The sequence below is a fragment of the Sceloporus occidentalis genome, unplaced genomic scaffold (assembly GCF_023333645.1).
Source record: "Sceloporus occidentalis isolate IW3139 unplaced genomic scaffold, rSceOcc1.0.p SCAF_41, whole genome shotgun sequence".
NCBI lineage: Eukaryota > Metazoa > Chordata > Lepidosauria > Squamata > Phrynosomatidae > Sceloporus > Sceloporus occidentalis.
Genome location: NW_028317021.1, coordinates 6,949,692 through 6,969,986, shown reverse-complemented (window position 1 = coordinate 6,969,986; position 20,295 = coordinate 6,949,692). Strand labels below are relative to the sequence as shown.

Genomic DNA, 20,295 nt, shown 5'->3' with positions numbered 1-20,295 from the left:
CAGAGGGATGCAGGTGAAACGTCAGGAATAAATTCTTCCAGAATGCAGTCGCATAGTCCAAAAACCCCACAGAAAACCCACAGAAAACTTCAACTTCAATGTTTCGGTGGAATCTCTTTTCCTGTAGTTTGCATCTATTGCTCTGGATCCTAGTCTCTGGAGCAGCAGAAAACAAGCTTGCTCCATCCTCAATGTGACATCCTTTCAAATACTTAAACAGGGCTATCATATCCCCTCTTAACCTTCTCTTTTCCAGACTGACCATCCTCAGCTCCCTAAGTGTCTCCTCAAAGGGCTTCGTGGTTTCCAGACCCTTCACCATTTCAGTCGCCCTCCTTTGGACACGCTCCAGTTTCTCAACGTCCTTTTTGAATTGTGGTGCCCAGAACTGGACACAGTGTTATTCCAGGTGAGGCCTGACCAAAGCAGAATAGAGGGGCACAATGACTTCCCTCGATCATGTGCACATGCTTCGGGGAATCAGTTCTAGAACTTGGCAAGCTTCCTATTTATTTGGACCACAACCTGCAGAACCCAACCACCAGCTCTAGTGCTCTCAAATCCATTTCCCTTCCCAGTTACTCTGGGATGTAGAATGAAACACAGGTAGGAGAGGGAAGGCAAAGGGGGGGCTGATAGAAACTCACTCTCCCTAGTCATCCAACAGTCCCAACTGCCCCCCAACACTGGTGCCATGAATCTGCTCTGGATTGTAGCCTGAACTTTAAATCAGCAACGCAAGACACCAGTGGCCCCTTTGCTTCCGTGGCTGGCGCATAACAACAGAACAGTCTAAAAAAGAGGACCGAGACGCCAACAGTTTCCCTTCCTTTTACTCGTTGTCCAGTGCAACAAGCAAAACAAAACCAAAACAACAACTTTGCTATTCAGGTGAGCAGCTGCCACAGTTCCAAGAAGTGCCAGCATCACCCAACCTCTTTGCTCTGGAAGAGTTTTTCCATGGTTAAATATTTATCAACGTAGCACTCAAACGCAATGGAAACGCTGTGCAGAAGGACATTTCAACTTCAGGCGGTATGTCCAGGAAAGGAACTCAATGTTCCACTCTGGTGCTACAACAAACTACAACTCCCAGAATGCCAAAGCATTGAGCCATGGCAATTAAAGGGATGTCAAACCAGATTATTTTTGCAGTAGCAATGCAGTCTTAGAACGGCTGACAGTTCCCAGAATGCTGGCTTTCTTATTCCTGGGATTCTTATTCACACTATGGAACTGCTTTGATGCGCATCTCCGCAAGTTCCGTCGCTCACACGTGCAAGCATTCGAATAAAGATGGAGTGGATTATGCAAATGCATTTGGAACACGTTCAAGGCATGCCGCATTTTACCCTGAGTCTATTTGGGTCAATTCGCGTTGGTTATTCACACTACCAATGATGCGGATCTTTTTTAAAAACTCTGGGAAAAGCCCAGTTTTCAATTACCCCAGATTAAGTGGGGGGTTTGGCAGCCCCCGAAAAACTTAATCAGGTGTGTTCGGGATGCATATGAACAACATAAATTCAACCTGGAATTTATCCTGGATTATTTTCAGTCGGAATAACCCCTAAGGGAGTAATGCGAGGGCTGGGGTCCATCCAACCAAGCTTGGTAAAGGCATTTTTTGGACTCAGTGGCAGACAGTCATTCCAGTATCAATGGAGGGAACATTGTATCCACACCAAGCATGAGTCTCAATTTTTGCAGCATGAACCAAGGTCCTGAATTGCCTCTCTCCAAATGGGCAGAGCATCTTGAAAAGCTCCTTTAAAATTTGGTCTAATACCTGGAGCAGAATCACTGTCCCACAGACATGAGAACAGTCCCAGGATCCCCACATCAGTGTGGCTGATGGGCTCTGACACATTAGATTTTTAGTACCTGAACACGTGGATTCAATCTCACAGCTGCCACAGCTCTAACAATGCCGGGAAGGCAGATGGTTGGGCCAGAAGCACTGGGGATCCTCAGAGCCACTACTGCTTTGCAACTGAATTTCCCCACGCTACTCAATCCATTTGAAAAAGCTGGGATCATCCACCCAATTTTCTTTCCTCTTTTCTTTGGTGGGTCAGCTGCCTTAGGGGTCACATTACTCGGTTATGACATATGACAGCCTCCTAGGTGTGCTTGCAGGACAGAGGAATGGGGCTGGGATGGATGTCCCTAGGGGCCCCCTGCATGTGCAGCCCCCCGGGTGTACATGCAGGACAGAGGAATGGGGCTGGAATGGATGACCCCTAGGGGCCCCTATCATGTACAGCCTCCAAGTGTCCATGCAGGACAGAGGAATGGGGTTGGGATGGATGACCCCTAGGGGCCCCTATCATGTACAGCCTACTAAGTGTCCATGCAGGACAGAGGAATGGGGCTGGGATGGATGACCCCTAGGGGACCCTTGCATGTGCAGCCCCCCGGGTGTGCATGCAGGACAGAGGAATGCGGCTGGGATGGATGACCCTTAGGGGCCCCTTTCATTTGCAGCCTCCTAGGTGTCCATGCAGGACAGAGGAATGGGGCTGGGATGGATGTCCCCTAGGGGCCCCCTGCATGTGCAGCCCCCCGGGTGTACATGCAGGACAGAGGAATGGGGCTGGGATGGATGACCACTAGGGGCCCCTTTCATTTGCAGCCTCCTAGGTGTCCATGCAGGACAGAGGAATGGGGCTGGGATGGATGACCACTAGGGGCCTCTTTCATTTGCAGCCCCCTAGGTGTCCATGCAAGACAGAGGAATGGGGCTGGGATGGATGACCCCCAGGGGCCCCTTTCATTTACAGCCTACTAGGTGTCCATGCAGGACAGAGGAATGGGGCAGCCTCCTTGGTGTCCATGCTGGAAAGAGGAATGGGGCTGGAATGGATGACCCCTGGGGGTTCCTTACATTGGAAGCCTCCTAGGTGTTCAAGCAAGACAAGAGCCACCCCCCTCCCCGGGGGTTGTCCTGGAAGGAAGGCCACTGGAAGGGAATGGGGTCAGAAAGCAGCCCAGCATCATGGGAACTTTGCAATCAGTGACTTTAGCGTTGTATCGCGCTGCTGCCTACCACACCAAACCATTTCGCAACACATTTCGCAAGATAACGGGAGACCATGGCCTGGCTTCCGCTTTTGCCCGCAGTGCCCCAAAAGGGGAGGAATGATGCTTAAACTACGGGAGCGTTGCGCAACGGGCTACCATAGAAATGAATGGCATCTGGAAGAATATCGCGCTATCACATTATTGCACAACGTTGGTGACACTAACATTGCGCGATAGGCAGGAAAAATCGCCAAAAACTCGCGTCTGATAAACTCCATAATAATAATTTGCTACAGCTTCCCATTGCTTAATTCCAAACTCCCACAGCCTTGGGAGGTTGCTCATTTTGAGTCAGCACCCCCTCCATGCTAAAGCAATGGTGCTCTATTGGGCATCCATCTGCATTTCGCATGGGATGTTTACCATTTCTGAAGCTCTGCCATAATATTTGCTATTCCCCAATGCAACATGTTGAGTCCCATTGGCCTAAGATACATGATTGGCCAATGCTGCAAGATCCCTGATAAGACACCTGCCCTGCCCTCTGAACCCCAGAGAGTTTATTGATGCGCTCTGAGGCCATACCCGGTAGCGATGTGGCCATGAAAAGAAAGAAGAAAGAGGATTTTCAAACGAATGTGCAGCCCGTGACAGAGCTGCCGGCTCAATGTGAAATTGCAGAAGAGGGAAATGGGAACTAATCTGAAGCATGCTAATAGAAAAAAGATTGGCAACACACCCACAAAAGAGCCTTCTAGTGAGAAACCCTCGCTCTCTCATTGCCTTCTCCTAGTGAGAAATGGTGCAGTGCAGTAGCTGCTGGAGAGGAAATAAGTCAAGCCAACCGTTTCCTCCCTTATGACTGGCCTGGAGAAAGGAGAACGAGCAGATATTTGAAGCAATATATATATATATATATATATATATATATATGAGGCTCTTTGTAGAAATAAACCGGCCTGCACAACTTACAACCACTACCAGACAGAATGCCACCCACCCAATTCCCAGCATCCCTCCCAGAGGTGGGGTATATGGGATATGTGGGCATTGCATAGGCGGAGAGAAAATAGCCTAAATGGAAGCTAAGAACCTGCCTTGAAGACACACAGCAAAATTTCGCGCTCCCTGAGTTATGCCTCGGTTGCACTACACCACCTCGTTTCAGAATTATGATGCTGCACCACCAAATGCCTAGCGTACATGGATGCACAATGTGCCACGCACATCTAAAGGAAGCTATGCAATCCATGTGCAGAGCCCAAGGGTGCACAGTGCCCACCCTCCAATGGGAAATGATGTGCAATGGCACTCCATGTGTACAATGTCTTTTGTAAGCTTCCACACATTGTCCACGACAACACAACCACATGCATAAGGAAACATACACACGCCTAAGACAATGACAGGATGTCAGATGCAGATGGACTCTGGCATCTCCACTCTCCTCACCAAATTACAAATCCCAGGACTCTGTTGGATGGAGCCATGGCAGGTAAAGTGGTGTCAAGCTACATTATTTCTATAGTGTAGATGCACCCTCTGTTGTGTGCGGGAAGACCTTTCAAAGCTCAATTGTGTTGGCATTGGTGGCCCCATTCCTCCCTGCCTGAAACAATATACATCCAGGGGTCTCTTGTGCCACTCAAGTGTGGTCTCCTTACCCAATGCGCTCTTGCTCCATCTCCTCCATCTTCTCGGCTCTAGCAATGACCCGGTTGATGATCTCCTTCTCTTCATCCGTCAGCTCTTCATTCTTCCGTCCGTGCTCTGGCTGGCTGCCATGGGCTGACCAACCAGCAGGGGCTCTGAAATGGGCACAAAGAGAAGTTCAGAACTCAAGACGGGTAGGATACCCAAAGGGTAACAGGACTGTTGGTGGAAACCAGAGCTTGGAGAAATTCCTTCTCATCTATTCCTGCATGGCAGAATGGGGTTGGTCTGGATAGACCCTGTGGTCTGACTCTACAACTCTATAAGTCTGTCCAAAAAGGAGCTTTCCCAAGACCATCTCTTTCACAGCCCAACCCCAGAATGTTGGAAAGTTCCTTTTTTAGACTAACCGTCCCAAATCCCCTAACTGCTGGAGGAGCTGAAAAGTTGTTCATCCAAAAAGAAATAACCTTTTCAAGGTCTCTCACACAAACACACCACACACACCAACAAAAATGGAGTGAGATAACAAAACCAACTCCCCTTAGTCTCCTTTGGATGGGTGGGGGCTTTGATTCTTGGATGGATTTACCCATCAGGGCTTTAAAGGAAACCCTGGCGGATAAAGCAGTGAGCTGTTCAATGGAGGACATCCGGCTTTTGCCCTTGGTGGTGTATCCATTAAGCAGCCCGCTCGGATTTTCTGTGTCATAAGAAAAGAGAAGACATTACCCTTTTTCAGCTAATTTGTTCGGTTGTGTTTTCAGGGAATGTCAGGGGCACCGGTTGTTTTCCAAGGCCCTGCCACTGACTTTCTGACTCCCTGCCAAATGGGTTCTCCACTGTCTTTTTATGTTTTGAGTTGTTGGTATGATACCAGCTGTCTCCTCCTTCTGCAGGCCCAGATGAAGGAGCTGGCATGATGCAGACAATGCAATGCCTGAGCTGCAACCACAAAGGTAGTTGTGAAAAGGAGAGGGTCTGCAGAGCACAAGCAGGGGCATCACTGAGGGGGGGGGGGCAAACCACACCGGGTGACATCCTAAAACGGGGGGCACCATTGCTCCCCAAACATCTGCTTTTGGGCAGAAATGGGCTGTGGCATTCGCCTGCCTCCCTTGAAAACACTGAAGAGATGGTGTGAGTGAGGCAAGGTTTTTCTTTTTTTAAATAATTTTAAATGTTTAAAAAATAATTCTTTTCAAAATTTTCTTTAAAAACATCACATCTTTCCAAGTTTTCACTTCAGCTCCATGAAACTATGTACATGTCAATACATTTAGACTGGATATATGATATTATCATTAAAAAGTATACTTTTAATTTTGCTGGTTGTTTATGTTACAACTATTGCCCTCGTTCGAGTCTCATTACATTCAGTGATATACGGAAATTACGATTTAGGAGTAACATTAGGACCAAAAACAAACATGACTAAGGAGTCTGTATGGTATGATATGGGAGGAGGACAATGGTGTGTGTGTGTGTGTGTGTGTGTGTGTGTGTGTGTGTGTGTAAAATCAGGAGTTACCGCACTGGATGATGCCAACCCTTGGGACACTGCTGGACACATCCATATAAGTTAGACACCACTTGAACTCCTGTAGCTACCACACAGTCCTGGGATTTGTAGTACAGGGAGGGAGTTATTCTCTGCTCGTGGTTGTTGGCCATGAAATCAACTTTGACTTACGGCAACTCTACTGAGGATGGGGCAAGTTTGTTTTCTGTTGCTCCAGAGAATAGGACACGGAACAATGAATGCAAACTACAGGGAAAGAGATTCCATCTAAACATTAGGGAAAGTTACTGACAGTAAGAGCTGTTCAACAGTGGAAGACGCTGCCTCAAGAATGTGGTGGAGTCTCCTTCTTTGGTGGTTTTTCAACCTAAGCTGGATGGCCACCTGTCGCAGGAAGGCCTTGGATGGCGTCTTCCCACGTGGCAGAAGAGGGTTGGATTGGATGGCCCCTGGGGTCTCTTCCAGCTCTAGCTTTTTATTATTCTTTCTAGCATTGCAGACGCTATGTGAAAATATCCGTTGGGCTTTGAGAAACAGAGTTGAGGCAGTGACCCAGGGAAAGTGAAGCCAGCAAATAGAAGAGTCCGAGGTTTGAACAACTGTCAATGCCTGGCTCTCTGCAATGCTAGAAATGGAAGGACTGGTGGAAAATTTCATGCGGCGAGGGGCAGGATTCTTATTTGTGAGGGCAATGCCCCCCTTTTGCCCCCTTCCCCGTTGTGATACCTGTGATACTTTGCAAAGAACAGTGTCACCCCCTCCCCTGGGTTGAAAACGCCTGCCCTTTGGGCTGAGTCCTAGGAGGCCAAGTTGTCCCTCACCTTTGCCTTTTCCCCCTTGGAGGGTTGCAAGCCAAAGAGAAACTCACCACACGCCAAAGTGCAAAATTACTGTTATTGCTCCAAGCGCATCTCCTTTTAATAAGCCCTTTGTCCTGCAGGATAATAAGCATCTCTTCCGCCAACCCTGAAGCGTCCCCTTGCTTTGCGTTAGGATGACAGCCTATATTTTGCTCAATGTAATGGGGATTAATGCTGCGGGCCAGCCTCTCCTCTAGAGATGCCAAGCATTTTCCCCAAAAAGAAAGAAGGGAGGGTATACTTGCTGGGATGAAAGGGCATCGGAATGAGGGCCGTGGGACATGAGCAGAGTCAGAGGTTCATCTGGGGCCTGCATGTTCTCACTCCCTCCAAAGACTATCCAGAAATGATCTGCATTCCAGGAAACCAAAACACCAGACAGCATCCATTTTTCTTTTTCTTTTAGAAGAAGAGCATAATGGCATAATTCAGCATGCCTCCCCCGGCACCTGGGGCTCTTTTTAAAGCCTGCAGCAGATTTCAACGCTGCAATTTTCTCTGCAATCTGGTTGGAGCATGTCTGTGAAGGGATCAAACACAAGCTCACTTCCGCAGAGCAAGGAGGTAAAGGAGGAGCAAATCGAATCAACAAGAGGAAAGACATGATACTCCAATGGAGCAGGGCAAATCTTGTTAGATGCTTAGGCTTTGGTGGACTAAAACAGGGGCTACGTATCGCAGGAGCCTGGGCAAAGGCATCACCTTTCTGGGAAAGCTTCCACAGTGATATGCATCCATTGGTGAACAGATTTGTTACCGATCCCCTGAAAAGCATAGTGTAGGGTGCATCAAAAAATCAGAAGAAGACTGGGACTTGGAAGGGTGGCTATGAAGGAACTAGACAAGATCTACAAGTGTAAAGCTATATCATTGAATATCAAAGCCAGGATCATCCATACCATGTTGCTTCCCACTTTTATGTATGGTTGTGAAAGCTGGACAGGGAAGAAAGTGGAGAGGAAGAAGATCAACGCATTGGGAAAGTGGTGCTGGAGGAAAGCTCTGCGGATACCATGTGCAGCTAAAGAGACAAAGAACTGGCAAATCAAGCCTGAAGTCTCCCTAGAAGCCAAGATGACTAAATAGAGATGGTCAGACTTTGGCCATATCATGAGATGACATGACTCCATCAAAAAAAGACTATAACATTTGATAAAGTGGAAGGCCGTAGGAAAAGAGGAAGATGGCATTACAGGTGGAGAGATGCAGTCAAGGAAACTGCAGCCTTCAGTCTTCAAGACCTGAACTTCCACAGATGGTTGATGGCCGGGTGACTTCAAGGTCCCTCATTCAGAGGGTTACCACAAATCAATGGCAGTTAATCTTTTTCAGTTATTCTGTCTTAACTTACAGTATATTGTACGCTGCTTGGGGTCCTATATTGGAATAAAACCCAGAATAGAAATCAAATAAATACAAAATATAACTTCGTTGTGCATCCTTCCCCCCCCCCCCAAAAAAAAAAATCATCCAGATAATGCCCTGCCATGACTCTTGCCAACCTTTCCCAATTTAAACCCCTCTGGATGCATCCAACTGCAACTCCCATCATTCCCTTTCAGCAGGGCCCTCAGACCCACTGGCTAGGTTGATGGGAAGTCTCACATTTTGGGAGGGAGCCCGACTGGGGAAGGTAGAGCTAAATCCATCTCATACACTTGCACCCATGCTCCTGGTGACCTCTAGGTATTTTAGACACCTGATCCCAGCATCCCTGACCACTACTAGCTAAGGCTGATGGGAGATGAAGTATCTAGAGGGTACCCAGAGAGAAAAGTCAGAATTTCTTAGTGAGAAAAGAGAGAGAGAGAGAGAGAGAGAGAGGTGCAGCTATCGATTGGGAATTGCAAGCCAAATCCTTTGGCTGCTGTTCAATAGACCAATTCTATTTCATGTCTAATCAGGCCTTCCATAAATCTGCCCCTGGCTCATTCCTGGGGCCTCGGTTTGGATTACCGAAACCGTCGGCACAGCAGGCTGTGCCTTGCAGGCCCGAGAAATTCTGTCCAGTATTTTCTCTCTGCCAATCGATAAACCATCTTTGTTTGGATTCTTTGGTTTATGAGGTTCTCCCTCCTCCCAGCTGTAAAACACACCACTGCGAACATTCCCCAGCCATAACAAAGAGGCTCAGGCAACAGAAGACACCGAACAGGAGATTGGAAGCCATGTCAAAGCCATTGGGGGGCAAGAGAGACCTTTGCCAGAGCCATTTGCCACAACAGGTTTTGTGCCTGGTTTCTAAATACATGCACTAGAGCACTCAGGTGGCTGAAAGAGCATGAGATGGTTATTGCAGCACCAGCATACAATAACTCTGATTAAAGTAGGAGTGGGCAACTGGTGGCCTTGGCCCACTTGCTCTTTTTCGGTGTGGGTCTTCAAATCCATACCAACAAAATCCCTGTTGCACCACTAACTTTTGGGAGCACAGTTGCAGTGTTTGGGAGGAAACGCACCCAAAAAAGCACCACCATTTGGGAAGCACTGGTTGAACATTTCTGAGCTTCTGTGCAGCAACCCTTCCTAAAACACACACACACTAAAATAGTCACAGGGGAAATCTGCACATTTGGAAAATGCGCACAAGTCTACGTTAGTCAAGGGGGAAATGCGCACAAAAACCGCAACCATGTTTGGGAAGGGGAGAAGGGCAATCTTTCTTCAACGAGTAGAGATTCAAGGGCATTATCAACACCCACGGATGTTCTGAGGTTGGCAAGGGATCAAACGCCGTTTTTTACTTTTTCTGCTTTTCTAAGCTGCCAGTTTTTGAGACGAGGTGTTCCAAAGGGTTAAAACTACATCCGCCACAGAGAAGGAGATGGTTGCCTTTCTCTCCTTCCTACCACCCTCACTGGGACATCTGGTGGGAACACAGGAGGCAGGGCCTTCTTGGTGGCTCCTCCCAGGATTTCTAGAACTCCTTTCTTTGGCAAGATCCGCTCTGCCAAAATAATCTGGTTTGACACCACTTTAACTGCCATGCTCAATGCCTGATGCCAAAACAAACTACCATTCCCAGAATTCCATAGCAATGAACCATGTCAGCTAGTGGTGTCAAACCAGATTATTTTGGCAGTGAGCATCTAGTCCTAGATAGATTGGCCTGGTGTCTTCCCTGATATACTTTCAAAGCCAGGTGGAGACCTTTTTGGTCTTGGCAGGCCTTTAAGGCCTCTTTGCACAGGAGGCAAGGGCCTTTCTCATAGGGTTGCCATTTCACGGCAACAGGCGGGATTGGCACACCTTCTGGGGGCAGGCACGGTCCCTTCCCGCCCTCCCCCAGTTCCCGGGTGGCTGCCCAACTCAGGACTACCAGCCCTGCCACCTCCCTTTTAAACTGTGCTGAGCCCAGCAGGGAGTGCAGCAGCAGCAGCAGGGCTGGAGCTGGCAGGGGGCGGGGTCTGCTGGTCTGCCCTGCCCCCTATTGACCAGCCCTCTCAAGGAGCCAGCCCTCTGCTTCCTTATTTGGGCATGCTCCAACTTCCAAGCCGGTGTGGAGGAGCAAGAGAGAGGAGGGACAGGCATCAGGCAGGAAGGAAAGGGGCCTTATTCATGGCTCCCCATGGGGCCATTTTGGGCCTTTTTGGTCTCTGGGGTAGCCTGGCCTGGGGGGGGGGGGGGTAGAACAGGAAAGGACGCTTTCCAAAGTTACCTTGTGCCATGTGACTGTTTGTTTTGTTTGCTAAAGGGGCTTGGATTTGGGAAGTCTCTAGTTTGCAAGGGCACTGGCTGCAGAGACTTCTTAGTATTTGGAATCCAAAAGGGGCTTGCATTTGGGAAGCAGGGACGTAGCCAAGGGGGGGGGGGTTCTTGGGGTCCGGATCCCCCGCTTCCATTAGAAAAATGAATGGTGCGTGCTGCTGCACCGCCGCGCCCAAGCCCCATTATAATGGTGGCACTTAGTCTGGACCCCCCCTTCCTAAAATCCTGGCTATGTCCCTGTGGGAAGTCTAGTTTGCAAGGGCACTTACTGCAGAGACTTCTTCTATTTGGAATCCAAAAGGAGCTTGCATTTGGGAAGTCTAGTTTGCAAGGGCACTGGCAAACCACCTTGACATGTTCAATATGCATAGCCATGTTAACCCATGTTCAGTGTTGAACCCAAAGGGTTTGGTTATGGAATAAGCCTCTGAAATATGCAAGAGATTGCCATGTTAAATAAAGCCATATTAAATGCCCAAATGTGCTGTCATGTGTGTTTTGGAATGGGGGGGGGTTGTTTGGCCAGAAAGGTAAGTACATTTCTGCCATCTGTCTAGGAATAATGCCAAAATGCCCTCCATTTTGATCATGCCTAAGAAACATGCATTTATATGAACATTGTTTAAAAAAAATCATCAAATTTTTTCGCGTGTCCTCCATTTTAAAAAGTGTGTCCTACATTTGAAAATGTTGTCCTACATTTGTCCCGGTTTGGAGGTCCTGACTTATGGCAACCCTACTTTCTCATCAAGCCTGGGGTCTTGGCTTGTTGCTCCCAAACAAGCCAGGATGTGCGAACCACAAACAAATCCTGACTGATGATCATGGCTTGCAATGGATGTGACAAACCAAGATTTCAAATCCTTACCATCGTGTGTGAATGTAGATCTATTCTAACTGGGACTAAAATAGGCCATTGAGTTTATTGAACAAGCCATCAATGACAGCCCCAATTCTTATTGGACTGCCACTCCCATCATCCCCAACCATTGCTTTTCCTGGATAGGGCTTTTAAAAATATCTCTCTTTTATGCAGTCAGAGAAACCTTGCAGCCCACCAGATGCTGTTGGACTCCAGCTCCCATCCATACTCCCCACTGACTTTTCTGTCTAGGGCTGATGTGATCTGCAGTCCAACAAGAGCCAGGGGGTGCACAAGTTGCCCCCATATTTGGTCTCCTTCTGATACAGCATCTACTCCAGGGGTGGGAATTGTGAGCCCTTCAAAACTCCAACTCCCAGCAGCCTCAGCCAACACAGCCAACCTTCAGGAATGCTGGCAGTTGCAGTCTACCGGAAGGTGTCACAACCCCGTCCCAGCTCTACTTGAACAGAACAGGCAACAGACCAGAGGAAGACTTACTGTTCTTTTCCACTTTGGAGCAGCATGCAAAAAAAAAAAAAGGAGAAGAACGAGTCAGTGACAAGAATTCATGACATCCAAAGAAGGTTGTTGCAATAAATGGAAAAGAGGAAAGCAAGGAAGAGTAAACAGGGACATTTGTGTCCTTTTTTTCTTGACAGAAAGCAGGCAGTCCAGCAAATGTGGAGAGCTAAAATTACAAAAATAATGCTACGGAGCCACTCCAGGGCAACTCCACTCCATCCCTGGTCTAGGAAGAACCTGAGTTGCATTTCACCACCCATTCTATAATATGGGTTGTGAGTGTCTGTGTTTTTCCCCATCCATGGGGAGACCCTGGAACCAAACCCCCATTGATGGGAAGGGTCCACTCTGTGTATGTGTGGGTGTCCTATGTATTTTCCTCTCTGGCCAAGGTAGGCAAACCCAAAGTCCCAAATCCATCTTACCCGCCTCGAAGGGCCATCTGTCGGTCGTTCTGATACATCCACTGACTGGTGCTGTTGCCAACCACCGTGTCTGTCATGGCCGACCGTCGGGACTACCTGAAAGACCAAAAGATGACTAGAGTTTGTGAGTCACAAGGGAGAAAAGGAGAAAAAGAGAAGAGGAAGGGAAAAGAGGGACAGATTTGGGGGAAAGACTGGCTCACTTGCCATTCCATGTCCATTCTTCCAGTTTGGAGAAATGGGGGCCAAGATCCTGCCTCAAGGAGACAGAGCATCACTCGTGGAGTTTTCCCTCACTTGCGCTAGCTACTCTGCCATCTCACAGCTCTGTGACCTCGCACAACCCAAGTCCCAATGCATGGCCAGGCCATCAACATCCAAAATACAACAGTCACAATGGCACCCATGTGGAACTCCACCTCCACTACCTGTGACTGAATGTAGCTGGTATACATCAGCCAAAAACGTCTGTCGACTCGCATAAGGGAACTGATGTCCAGGGGGGCAGGGGGATTTGCAATTGTAGCAATAGGGCCACGACTGTAAACATTAATACTTTGTTACACAGGTGTACATCTAGCTGACCCATTCATAACTGCTCAACTGCCAGCCACAACTGCTCATAAACAAATACAGGAATACCCTGCATTTGGTAACTATAATGCAATGAGCAAGCAGACAGCCTTCTATTGAAACAATGGTTACTTTTCTAGAATCATAGAATCATAGAGTTGGAAGAGACCACAAGGGCCATCCAGTCCAACCCCCTGCCATGCAGGAAATCCAAATCAAAGCATCCCCAACAGATGGCCATCTAGCCTCTGCTTAAAGACCTCCAAGGAAGGAGACTCCACTACACTCCGGGGGAGTTTGTTCCACTGTCGAACAGCCCTTACTGTCAGGAAGTTCTTCCTAATGTTGAGGTGGAATCTCTTTTCCTGTAGCTTGCATCCATTGTTCCGGGTCCTGTTCTCTGGAGCAGCAGAAAACAAGTTTGCTCCCTCCTCAATGTGACATCCTTTCAAATATTTAAACAGGGCTATCATATCACCTCTTAACCTTCTCTTCTCCAGGCTAAACATCCCCAGCTCCCTGAGTCGTTCCTCATAGGGCATGGTTTCCAGACCTTTCACCATTTTAGTCGCCCTCCTCTGGACACGCTCCAGTTTCTCAATGTCCTTTTTGAATTGTGGTGCCCAGAACTGGACACAATATTCCAGGTGGGGCCTGACCAGAGCAGAATACAGTGGCACTATTACTTCTCTTGATCTAGACACTATACTTTTATTGATGCAGCCTAGAATTGCATTGGCCTTTTTAGCTGCTGCATCACACTGTTGACTCATGTTCAACTTGTGGTCTACTTGGACTCCTAGATCTCTTTCACATGTACTTTCATTCAGCAATGTGTCCCCCATCCTATATCTGTGCATTTCATTTTTCTGCCCTAAGTGCAGTACCTTACATTTCTCTGTGTTGAATTTCATTTTGTTAGCTTTGGCCCAGCTTTCTAGTCTATTCAGATCATTTTGAATGTTGGTCCTGTCCTCTGGAGTATTAACTATTCCTCCTAATTTGGTGTCATCTGCAAATTTGATAAGTGTGCTCCCAATTCTGTCATCCAGGTCATTGATAAAGATGTTGAATAACACTGGGCCCAGGACAGAGCCCTGTGGGACCCCACTGGTCACTTCCATCCAGGATGAAAAAGAGCCATTGTTGAGCACCCTTTGGGTTCGGCCGGTCAACCAATTACAGATCCATTTAACAGTTACTTTGTCTAGCCCACATTTTACAAGCTTGTTTACAAGAATATCATGGGAAACCTTGTCAAAGGCCTTACTGAAATCAAGATATACTATATCCACAGCATTCTAGCAAATTGTCATGCCCTTGTTCACAGATGTTGACAGAACCAAGATGGCTGACAGCACAGACTGAAACAAAATACAGCTAAAAAAAAATTTCATAACGAAGTTATCATACCAAAGTCCCGTAGAGGGAATGACAGCCATTCGTAAAGATGGTTTGGCGACGCTTAGCAATCCATTCTTCTCCGAAGCACCCTAAATAACTTGCTGTCTTCAGCAAAAGACGACAGGTTGGCAATCTGCTTGGGACTTCCGCCTTTGCAAATGGCCTCATGTGCACAAAAATGAATGGATCTTTCACCCTAGGGGCTGCCGTGACTTTACAACTTACAGGCATTTGTTGTGCAATGGGTGAGTGACTGATGCGCCATGGCCCAATAAGCAATGGGTGCTGATGCACATCGGGAATGCTCCCTGACACACATCCAGAGACTGGCTAGGAAGTGCCAGCTCACAACAGGAGTGGCCAGAGTGCATCTGAAGGGCCTGGTGCACACTAGAGCCCTCTTGCTGGTGCCCAGATACAGTATGCATCTTCACAAGTCACTAACAGGGCTCCGTTTCTGCAACATAGCTACAAATGTGTACAGTTACAACACGCAGATGGTGAGGTGGGCTCTCAGCCAACAATACTCATTCAAGTGGGAGGCAGTAGGAAAAGAGGAAAACCACATTGCCAATGGGTTGACTGAATCAAGGAAGCCACGGCCACCCTGAGCTTTCCAGACCTCAGCAAGGCTATTAATAACAGGACCTCTTGGAGGTCTTGCTCTCACCGTGTCACCAGGAGGCAAAGCTGACTTGACAGTGGACCCTGGAACCAGAGGGCCAGGGGAGCACAAACCTGCCCCAAGACTACGGGTGGAAACTGAACCCTTCCTGAAATGATTTGGCCAAATTCCATAGCATTTACCAGGGCAGTTAAAGTGGTGTCAGACCAGATAATTATTACTATTATTATGCAGTTTACATCACAGTCTATGTTCTGTAACTTTACGAATTTCTAGCTGCATCAAAGAAATGCAACCAAACCCTGGATGCTGCAGCTACAGTACAGAATTAATATGGTTTGATATTGCTTTAACTGCCCTGGCACAATGCTCGGGAGTTCTGGGACATGTAGTTTGCTGGGAATAGTGAGCCTTCTCTGTCAGAGCGCTCTGGTGCCACAACAAACTACAAACTCCAGAATTCCATAGGCACAGGCAGCCCTGGGTTAACGCAGACATTACAAAATGACTCATTTCAGATTCATGCACACATATGACCATTTACAAAGAGGCAAGTCTCAAGCAAAATGCCCTCACCGTCATGATTATTTTTGCCCTTCCCCTTCTGATGCCAAGCTTAAGGCAATAGCCATAATCCTGCACTTCTGGTCCCTCTACAGCACAAGCTCACACGGCGACATCATTGATAAATTCTTTGCCAAGAAAGTTGGGCTTTGATCGCTCAAGAAACGCTGCCAAGGTTTCTCTGAGTATCTCGTTTCAAGGAGATGAAAAATCCCCTCCAAGGGAGATGCTGTTTTCTTTTTGTTTGCCCAGTTTTGCCTCTATTTTCCCCACAACTCCAGGCACGTGGTCCTGATCCACCCTCACCCCTGGGCAAGGGCCAGCCACAGCTTGGCATAAGTCACAGCCAAGGAGTACGATGCAAAGACTGTGATGACTGGGGAAGGAACGCTTCTCAGGCTACAAATCCAAGTATCCCCCACTTCCCGTGGATACCAAAATCGATGGATATTCAAGTCCCATTATATACAGTGGCACAGAACAATGGTGTCCCATATCTCAAGTGGCAAAATCAAGGTTGTGTTTTTTGTAATTTATATCTTTTTAAATTATTTTCAAACTGTGGATGCTTGAATCTGTGGATAAAAAAATCAGTGGATACGGAGGGCTGACTGTACTTTTAAGGCCAATGAATCTAATCATGCACCAAAGCCATCCACAGCAGTGTGGTGAGAAGGTGAGGCCCATCCTGAGACTGTTCTGTTATGGATGGCTTCAGCCTATCATGCATCCTCAGTCCAAACAGTTCTTCCCTGGGACTGCAGCTCCCAGAATCCCCCAGGAATTGGGGGGAGGATTCAGAGAGCTGGAATCCAGGGAGGGGAGGGTGAACTTTTCCAAGCTCTGATTGCAAAATGTAGGCTGTGTCTCTATACTGTATAAGCTGTCCCTATAGAAGGGGTTGCCATAAATCGACAGGCAACTTGAAGCCCATATGCACATGCATACAAACACACACAAAAGTGGGACAGTGTGGCTTGGAAGGTGGCAGGGAAAGGGAAACCAGAGGGTGTTCCTGAGCTCTGAGTTCCTCAATGGATCTTCCCAGAGTTGGAAGACAACTGCAATGCAGCTTTCTTAAATATTGAACAGGCTGGCTGATGCAACTCCGGGGGCTAATGCCAAAGCCCAGGGGCCGCTGAGTTGTCCTCCCATTAGGCTGACAAAAGGCCCCAAATGCAGGGAATACGGTTGCAGAATGTGCCAGGTGCCCAGGGCAGGAAGGAGGTGAGAGAGAAACCAAAAAGAAGACCAAAGTCTGTCCGGGGATTTGCTGCGCACTTCTAGGCCTGAAGGAGGCTGAAGGGACAGACCAAGCTTTTTGGCCACCTGAAGCAGAGCAGCAAAGGGTGTTTCCAGCACCCACCCCCAATCCATGCCAAGCGGGAGCCAGTACCAAATGCCAGCCCAGCAATTTGGGCACTGGGGGCAAAAAGCAAGCTCAGCATCAATGGGTGCAGCGAATCCACTCTGGGTTGTAGTCCAAATCAAAGAGGAGCACCAAATGCTCTGCTCTGCTTTCTACCCCTGCCTGTGGTCTCTTTAATTTTTCCCCAGAACTTGAAGTGATTCAGGAAGAGTGCCCATGCCAATGGAGGCAGGGAACCCACTATTTGTTCTAGTCTGCACTTTAAGGGGGCCATCTAAGTTGACCGGAACCTAGTTAGAGGCTTAGGGTCGGGTCCCGTTAGGGAGCAACTTTCCAGTTCAGACCACAGTCCGGAGTGAGCCAGTCCCAGTTTGCCTTTAGGGGCTTTCCAAATGTAGTATCTGCTTTTTCTTGCTTTTGAACCCTGGAAGGGATGGGGGGCAGGTGGTGGGAAGCATGGGCCAAATGTTGCCCCCTCGAGGACAGAGCCAGGCTATGCCCGCCATTCTGCTACTGTCTGCAGGTCTGGATTTGTAGCCCTCGGAGTCAGAACTGCAACAAAAGGTTGCTCCCATCTCCTCTCCAGATGAGGGGTCCTGGGGCTTTTCGGGGCCTCTGACCATCAGCTGCAGCCTCCTGGGGGGAAGGAATGAGGTTGGCCAAAAGGGAGATCCAGATCCACTGGCAGATCTCTGGGGAGCTTCTAACAGATCAGAAGAGATGGCAGACTCCCGCAGGAGCAGCCCAGAACAACTTGGCATTTGAGGGTCTGCAAAACAGCAAAAGTATTCCATGAAGGGTTTTGAGTGTTCACTTCTGTGGCTGGGGGGGGAAAATTCTCAGCCAAAAAAAAGAGAGGTCTGCCAGGGCTTTGGAGGGTTGGTGGACATTGTCAGGGCTACACTGGCCCTTTCCAAGTGCCACTTTATTATTGCCATCTTGGTGAAAATGAAGAGGCCTTGTTGGGGAGGCTGGGAGTTGGCGCCCAACACTTTCCCCAGCTCTGCCTCTAGCAGCTTGCCTGTCCCATTCCCTGTACGTTTTTTCCATCTCTGTATTCCAAGTGTGTGTGTGGGGGGGGGGGGGGGGGACTCAGAGATGCTTCACATGGCATTAGAGGGGGTAGATTCTGAATCGTAAATAGTACCCCCCCCCCCCCCCCCCGTTTTTCCTTTGCTTCTCCTACCAGCTGTTATCACCAGCTTCCTGCCCTCCGGCTCCCAATTAGCAATTTCATCAGTCCTTGTCTCGCATGTCCATCTCTGAATAAAGGCTTTTCCCATTCACGCCAAGGATTTCAGGCCTATCGGTGCAGCATCTCTCTTGTAATGATGCTCCAGCTGCATTATCAAGGCCTTACATCCCAATTAAAACCCAGCGCAATCATGCTTTCTTCCTCCCTCCCTTTCCTCCTGGCGACTGGCACCGTGGCACAGTGTGGCATTTTCTGACAAGCCACAGATGTAGAAATGGAAATACTGAGCTCATAGCTCCAGAAAACACACCTGCCAGGCAGGACTGGGTGGCTGAACCTGTTGACACCTTTCATCATTTCTATTTAGTGGGGAAAAGCGTCAGGAAATGGCCCTGCTCATTTGGACATTAGAGGCTGGCATTTTGGGCATGCCCACAGACCAGTGAGGGCTACCCTGTCAGTGGAGCAGAAAATCCACTCTGGAATTTGCATAGATTGAAGCAGCCCTATTAGCACCACAAAATACTTCTCTACTACGATTCAGAAACAAATTACCCCTGCCAAAGGCGCTCCTTGACTGTTTGGTGCCGTTCCATCTGCCTAGCTTTCTGTCCTCACCAGGGTGGCTTTTGCACTGCAGAATTCATGCAGTTTGTCACTGCTTTAACTGCCATGGCTCAATGCTATGGAATCTAGGGATTTGTAGTTTGGTGAGCAATTCATCCTTCTCTGTCAGAGAGCTCCGGTGCCACAACAAACTACACATCCCAGGATTCCATAGGATAGAGCCATGGCAGTTAAAGTGGTGTCAATCTGGATTCGTTCTGCAGTGTGGCAGCAGCCTAATCCTCAGCAATCATTGGGATCTGCCCTTTGGCCCCAAGACCCTCTTTTTTTGATAGGGGGAAAAAGGAGAAATTATTCCAAATGAGAATCATAGAATCATAGAATTGTAGAGTTGGAAGAGACTGCAAAGGCCATCCTGTCCAACCCTCTGCCATGCAGGAAATCACAATCAAAGCATCCCCGACAGATGGCCATCCAGCCTCTGTTTGAAGACCTATAAGGAAGGAGACTCCACTACACTGTGAGGGAGTGTGTTCCACTGTCGAACAGCCCTTACTGTCAGGAAGTTCCTCTTAATGTTGAGCTGGAATCTCTTTTCCTGTAGCTTGCATCCATTGTTCCGGGTCCTAGTCTCTGGAGCAGCAGAAAACAAGCTTGCACCCTCCTCAATATGACATCCCTTCAAACATTTAAACAGGGCTATCATATCACCTCTTAACCTTCTCTTCTCCAGGCTAAACATCCCCAGATCCCTGAGTCATTCCTCATAGGACATGGTTTCCAGACCCTTCACCATTTTAGTTGCCCTCTGTTGGACACATGGCTCCAGTTTCTCAATGTCCTTTTTGAATTGTGGTACCCAGAACAGGACACAGTATTCCAGGTGGGGCCTGACCAAAAGCAGAATAGAGTGGCACTATTACTTCCCTTGATCCAGACACTATACTTCTATTGATGCAGCCTAAAATCACATTGGCCTTGTTAGCTGTCGCATTGCACTGTTAACTCATGTTCAAGTTATGGTCTACTTGGACTCCTAGATCCCTTTCACATGTAGTCTAGTTCAGCCAGGTGTCCCCCATCCTATATCTGTGCATTTCATTTTTCCATCCTAAGTGCAGTACCTTACATTTCTCCGTATTGAATTTCATTTTGTTAGCTTTGACCCAGTTTTCTAGTCTGTTCAGGTCATTTTCAATCTTGATCCTGTCCTCTGGGGTATTAGCTACTCCTCTTAATTTGGTGTCATCTTGCCTACTGGGAAGGAAGCATTCACATCGCCAGTTTCACCCTTCTGGCCCACTAGGGATGTGGCCATAAACCTGTGTGTCCCCATGTGCCACCGTGAAAACTCACTTCCCTAGAGAATGACCAACTCTGCCACCACAGAGAAAGGCAGGCATTCCTGTTTTTCTGGAT

General features: G+C 48.1%; 1 protein-coding gene across 4 annotated transcripts in view; it reads right to left on the bottom strand.

The window, feature by feature from the left end:
* Nucleotides 1–20,295, bottom strand: part of LOC149290087 (rabphilin-3A-like) — a 61,387-nt gene that overhangs the window by 25,652 nt on the left and 15,440 nt on the right. For 3 of the 4 annotated variants that reach the window (XM_089489851.1, XM_089489855.1, XM_089489852.1), the window contains 3 exons: nucleotides 12,580–12,675; nucleotides 12,131–12,142; nucleotides 4,689–4,832 (listed from right to left, as the gene is read on the bottom strand). In XM_089489851.1, the coding sequence (XP_089345977.1) occupies nucleotides 4,689–4,832; nucleotides 12,131–12,142; nucleotides 12,580–12,656 (233 nt within the window). In that variant the 5' untranslated portion in view covers nucleotides 12,657–12,675. The remainder of the gene's footprint in view (nucleotides 1–4,688; nucleotides 4,833–12,130; nucleotides 12,143–12,579; nucleotides 12,676–20,295) is intronic. The other variant, XM_089489854.1, reaches the window with a different exon arrangement.